Here is a 6,339-nt window from a genome sequence, read left to right as displayed (position 1 = left end):
ACAAAGCACCAGGAATGACAGCTGCTACTGGCAACTCTTCACTCTTGCCAGTGCTCTGTAGGAACAAAGTCCCACACCAGGCACACGCTGCAGAACAGCCACTGACTGGCTGCTGCCCTACACTCAGTTCACAGCTGCCTGCACGACCCTGCCTCCTGCTTTGCACCACAGCAGCACGTGACCTGCTTCAGCTACCCAAATGTTAACAGAAAGAGCAGGGTTATCACAAAATCTCTCTTAGTTAGAAATGCAGTTTATTTCAATGCACCAATAAAAAAAAAAAAGCCCAAAATTTCCAGATCACAGAACATTAACACAACAACATTTTGCATTAGTCTACTCATAAGACCTTTAAAATATCCAGGTTCATGCCAATTGTTAGTCGATAGAAACAGCCTTTGAGGACTAAGCCCTTACATTTACAAAGACTCCACAAAATCCCTTATAATAATGTAAACAAAATAAATTTTCTTCTTTAACTTTTTAATTTGAATCTATTCTTTCAGGACTTGCACTCCTTCAAGGGCTTCCTGATGGTGAGTGACTGAAAGGGAAAGAAAAAGATTTAAGAGCAACTCCTATAGCAAAACCAACAGAAACTCTGCATGCTACCCCAGGCTGCTTCTGCTCAGGGTCCCCCTCCCCACACCTATTTTCATTTACAGTTCATGAACAGTGAGGAAAGTGTTATTTACAGAGGTGCCTAAATACCAGAACTGCTTTAAGCTTGAGAAGGGCACGCAAAATAAGAGGCATCAGCTGCACCAGCTGGGTGAGACATCAAGCCTGCACAGAAAGCACCCTGGCTGACTGCTGTAACCTACCTGGTTCCACCTGGGGGCTAGTCACAAGGCACTACCTCAGACTCTATAAATAATCCAAATAATTGTACATAATTCTCTGGTTACACAGGAAAACTTGCTTCTTTCTTCACAAGGTGTAATAAAATCTGACAGCTGTGCAACTGAGAGCCAGCTGTGAGGAGCCACCAGCAGGCTTTAATCCAGCCCTGTATTCATGGTTTGTTCCCTATCTTAAATTACTCCCTTCTTCCCCAGTTCCTAAATTCCTCAGAAATTTTGGGGTAGTTGATTCTTACCTGCCCACATTTTCTGTCACCCTTCAAATTTTCATTAAAGTGGATTACCTTAGAGTTATTATCATGAAGTTCTGACTACCAATGGTAGGAAATGCCCAGAAAACTTCATCTTTTCATAATAGGAAGCACCCATAACAATTCATCTTTCACAGTGCACAAATGAAGATGAGTTAAAAGCATCAAGCTTTTGTCCTTGCACAAGTTAGCTTCCACAGCAGCCACTCAGGACACAAGTTCTGTTTAACTGCACGGCACGCTCCAGTTTCCTACCTTCTCTTTGGAGATGGTGATCTGGATTTTGAGCGACTGTTAAAAAAAAATAAATCAACATGGTAAGTTGAATACACTCAGTAACCACTGTGGACAATTTAAAACCAGTAAGACCAGTCACACATTAAAAGACACCACCCTTAATGCTGCTGCTATCAAGTATACTCTCCTTGCTTTAAGCAAGAAGCTACGGTTGAGAAGGAAAGCTGCCAAAAGCCAGAGCCCTGGGGCAAAGAGCAACACACAGCTTCAAAGCAGCTACAAAATGATCACAGCCATCCTGCAGTGGATCAAACAGAGCAGAGTCAGGAGGACCCAGAACGACAAACAGTTGAAATTAAGATACACCCCAAATCCTGTCAAAAATAGTTTTTGTCACAATTGGTTAAACAGAATCCTTCTGGAAGAATTGCCTACTGTCCCACAAAAAACAGCTATAAAAAACAAAAGTTACATAAAAATAATGCATAGAAAAAAATTTAAATCAGCTATTAAAAAAAAACAAACAACAAAACCAAAACAAAAACTTTTCAACATGCAGCTGAAATACTGGTCCAATGAGATTTTGAATCACAAAAAAAACACCAAAGAAAGAAATGAAAAACACCACCAAACCCTAAGTGCTTCTTGTATTCATACGCTCACCTTTTAGCAGGTAAGCCAGATTTAGATCTACCATGGGACCCAGACCTACAACAGGAGAAAAATAAAGCTCAGCAAAGCAGCCAGTGGCATGCACACACAATGAAAATTGGCTGGGACAGCAAATTCATACTACATAACATCACAAACCAGAGAGGAAGGCTCTGGTTCTGCAGGCCTTCCATGATGTTTCACGAGAATCCTTCAGTTTATTCCAGAGATCCCACTTATCAGAAGACAAGAGTACAAGCACAAGAAGCTTCTCAGCAAAGCTACACCTACTCCTTTCACAAAACAGAAGACCTTGTGCCAGGCTCCCAGACTTAACTCCCTCTGCCTGCAAGTATCCCTTCCAAAAAGGGAGGAACAGTTTCAAGTGTCATCTTCGAAAAATATTTTAATAGCACATTAACAAGCTGGAATTAGTCACAGGAAAGCATGTGTGCTGAAGAGCTGATGCATTCTTCAAACCAAATTCCCAGTGCCATTTTTATTCAAGTATCGTAACAGCTTATTCATCAGTAATCCCAATGCAAACAGCATTTCAGTTTTCAGTATCTGGCTACTGTGCAAAATATTCACAATTTACCCTGTGAATTAAAATCTAATCAGACTTTCCTCCCATGTTTATGTTACTGCAACAACTCAAGTATTTGCTGTTACTTAGAAAATATTTGTTCCCCTGGAATGTCAGAATTCAGCTATGTGGCATTATTGAACATTAGAAAGCCCAGTGCTCAAGATAATCAGTTGTTTTAATAGACTGGGCCAAAAAGAAACAAACTTATTTAATTTCTGATCGGAACTGGTTTAATCAAGATTCACCTTTGCCTGGCCTGTTAACATACAAAAGAACAACCTAGACACCGTGGACATTAGTTAGATGAGCTATGTGCCACTGCTCTGAAACCTTCCTGGTCACTACGCTGACCCACCCTCCCTCACAGTTCCTAACAGTATAACCAGTAATTTTGTTACCACATAGGATGGAGTTGCTCACAACTAACTAGAGCTTGTGTGCTCCCTCACTGTGCTTGTGCTACAAAATACAACAGCATCATTTTCCTACAGGAACTGCTGGCAAATCCTCCTTCTGAGAGGCACAGCAACAAAGCAGGGCTGCAGATGGAACACTCCAGAAGCAGCACCAGTAACCTACTGGTGTTTTGCTGTATTAGCAGCAGACCAGCACTGGCTGGAGCTTTCACACCTCCCTAACTCCAGCCCTGACCACTGTTTCTCAGAACTGCAGAACTATGCAAAGCTGGCGTTGCTCAGGGATTTCAGTAAGAGCATCAAGCCTTTCGTGCAGGGACATGACTGCCCCAGACGTCACCAACCAACATCAGCAGTATCCAGACTCCTCCACAGCAGCAGCGTGCAGTTAGAGCCTGACTAGTCACCTCCTGCATTGCAAGCCTCTACGAGGAACAGGCCAGGACACCTACAGTAACTGTAATCATTGTGCCATGGTGGGACTTCATGATCTCAGAGGTCTTTTCCAACCTTAATGATTCTATCGCCTCCTTAAAGGCTCAATGTGCAAGCCCCAACTAGCAGGCAGACCCCTAAGAAGTATTTCTCTTCCACCATTCTAATGCAACACAAACGACAACTTCTTCCAACTTACCATCACGGTTTTTTTTCCTATTCTTTCATCATTCTTCCAACTAAGACTTATCACAAACAATAGAGGGAAATAATGCAGGAGCATTTAATCTATACCCATTTTCCTCAACTTACATTTCACCATGGAAAACATCCAGATCCCCAAAACCAAGGCTAAGTGTCAGAGAAGTCCTATCAAAACACTGCCTGTGGCATTAGGGCTCATGGTCCTGTTCACTCAGCCCCCCAAACCTCTGAAGTCAAGCATCCTACCACAGGTAGTGTAATTCTCAACACTACAGCAATTTACTTTACCCAGCTCCCAGAACTGGAACTGACAAAGCTGAAAAGCTGTAAGCAAGAGCCCAGTGAATAGCTGCAACCTTCTCACCACCTTCCCCCCCCTCCAGCATTTGGGATTCACAAAAGAACATGCCAAGAAAAACCCAAGCTGCCTTTTCAGCACGACACAAGGTGAAGCATTCTCTACATGAGTAGGTATTAAATAGTTTTCAGCACTTCTCTCCAAAGACCCTAAATCATATGTGCTTTGTTTATGGCTACATAAACTAGGTAGAAGCCACAAGCAAAACGAACTCCTGTTTATTGTAAGAAATTGACCACTACGTCCATCTGTGAAAAGGCATAAATTACTAATGTTAAGTGTGAATGTTGCTATGCTGCATAACCTTCTAAACACCTTCCAGCCACACTCCATCAGGGAAGAAATAACAAACAAAACTACTCAAAACCCCCAAACTACAACCTAATTTAATTACAACAAGTATCTTACCTGCTTCGAGGCCATACAACAGACCGGGACCTGGAGCGTGATCTGGACCTAGATCTAGGAAAAAAAGCAGTGAAAGCTCAACTACTACTACATGATTCATAAAACTGTGTATTCTTTGACACTTATGACATTGACTTCAGAGAATTTTGTTGGAACCATTCGTTTTGCAGAAGTAACTTTTATTATTAGAAAGCTGTAGTACATTTGGCCAGTACTACCATATATACAAGAAATCCCACTGCCCTAATGGACTAAGCATAATTAATCCCCGTATCCTTGAAGCTGAAGTTAGAAACCTTTAACTGTAGATCAAGGCTGTAACTCACACAATGTAAACAAACCTCAGAAACAACAGTAACAGTTCTAAAATCATACGCTGAAATTCCCAACTTCAAAAAAAGCATTCAGATTAGCTATCAGGGATCTAACACCATGAAAGTTCCTGCAAACGCACGCACTAGGAAAATATAAACTGAGTAGGCAGTTATCTTCCCTTGAAAATAGTTAGGGACTTAATGGAGAACACATACCTTGATCTCCTTAAAGAACCGGAGCGAGACCTGCGGGGTGAAAAGGATCTGTATCTACGAGGAGAGATTGACCTAGACCTGCGGTAGGAAGCTGACCTTGACCTGCAAAACACAGGGGAAAACACGAACCAGAATTACTGCGAGGTGCTTTTCACATGGACTACAGAAAGGAGTGAGGCAGACGGAGGAGTAAGAACAAGAATGAAAACACAAGAGGCAGAACCCTACCTCCTACCACGACTCCGGCTGCGTGACCGAGAATACCTCCTGCCACGGGACCTTGAACGGGAGCGAGACCGGGACCTGGGTTTAGGTTAGAGAAAACAGGTATCAGGAAACAGCTGCAGCAACCGCTGCACGTGAGGCCCTGCTGAAGTCAAAACTGATTTCAGACAACTAAAGAGAAAAATAAAAAAAAAGAAAGAAAAAATGGGGGAAAAAAAAGAAAATAAACAAACAAAAACCAACAATATCAAACCAAACCAACAAAAACACACCACTAGCATCTGTCAGTTGGAAAAATCTCTGGGCCTACTTGTCTTGAGCATTTTACTACCTAGAAAAATGTTAAAAGCTGAATTACATTGCAGAATTACATTAGAATAGAAAACACTGTAATGCGTATTTAAAATAAACCTTGCAAGTTTGCAGGTCGACCCTCTTTGGCCCAAGGTCTAGCAGATCTAGACGATCTAGAAGTATCTATAGCCGATCGCTGCATCTAGGTGTTCTCTTCAATCTAACGACGATCAAACTGACAGCCCAATGAGCCAGGGTGAGGCTTGATTGACGCAAGAAGATTTTTCTAGGTGGGAATGAGGTCAATCTGGTGTTCCTCTTTCTAAACCGGAGGGGGGCCCCAATTGAAAGCCAAATTTACTGTTACGGCGATCACCGTCTCAAATTTTCTGCCCTTAAAGAATAAGGTGAAGCTACGTGTAGATGGCTCGAGGGGATCTGGCCTCTTATGCTGATCACCTCAAGGTCTAGGAGGATCTTAAGTGTCGGATTTGCAAGGCGCCTCAGCATGAAATCTTAAGGCTCGTGACATTCTGAATCAAGGCGACTGACTCAAACGAAGAAACCTGAAAGGTTTTGACCAGGTTGATTATTAAGATATTAACAGTTGTATGTATTAGCAAAAAAAAAAAAGTGATATACACCTGTCGGCTTACAACATTAAGAGTTTAAACTGGCGTAACGTTCTGTTCTTTGCTAACAAGAGCTACACAAGAGCGAACTGGCGAAGCAACCCAGCCACTCTGGCCCCGCACGTACCTGCTCCTCCTTCGGCGGCTATAGCGGTGACAATCATAAGCATAGTGGCCTTTCTCACCACACTCATAGCATCTGTCATTGGGGTCACAGGGGCGCCGGGCAGGAGGCCTGGCGTAACG

At 42.6% G+C, this 6,339-nt stretch overlaps 1 protein-coding gene across 1 annotated transcript in view; it reads right to left on the bottom strand.

The window, feature by feature from the left end:
• Positions 1–519: 519 nt before the first annotated feature.
• Positions 520–6,339, bottom strand: part of SRSF7 (serine/arginine-rich splicing factor 7) — a gene marked incomplete at its 5' end in the record, with an annotated part of 6,132 nt that continues 312 nt past the window's right edge. Inside the window, 6 exons of the mRNA XM_008937872.1 lie at positions 520–544; positions 1,370–1,405; positions 4,413–4,466; positions 4,943–5,044; positions 5,171–5,245; positions 6,221–6,339. The exon at positions 6,221–6,339 is cut by the window's right edge and continues 1 nt beyond it. Coding sequence (XP_008936120.1) covers positions 520–544; positions 1,370–1,405; positions 4,413–4,466; positions 4,943–5,044; positions 5,171–5,245; positions 6,221–6,339 — 411 coding nt within the window. The remainder of the gene's footprint in view (positions 545–1,369; positions 1,406–4,412; positions 4,467–4,942; positions 5,045–5,170; positions 5,246–6,220) is intronic.

The sequence above is a fragment of the Merops nubicus genome, unplaced genomic scaffold, assembly GCF_000691845.1.
Source record: "Merops nubicus isolate BGI_N331 unplaced genomic scaffold, ASM69184v1 scaffold12373, whole genome shotgun sequence".
NCBI classification, from domain to species: Eukaryota; Metazoa; Chordata; class Aves; order Coraciiformes; family Meropidae; genus Merops; species Merops nubicus.
Note: the sequence above shows the minus strand (reverse complement) of the source record. Positions and strands in the feature narration are given on the sequence as shown.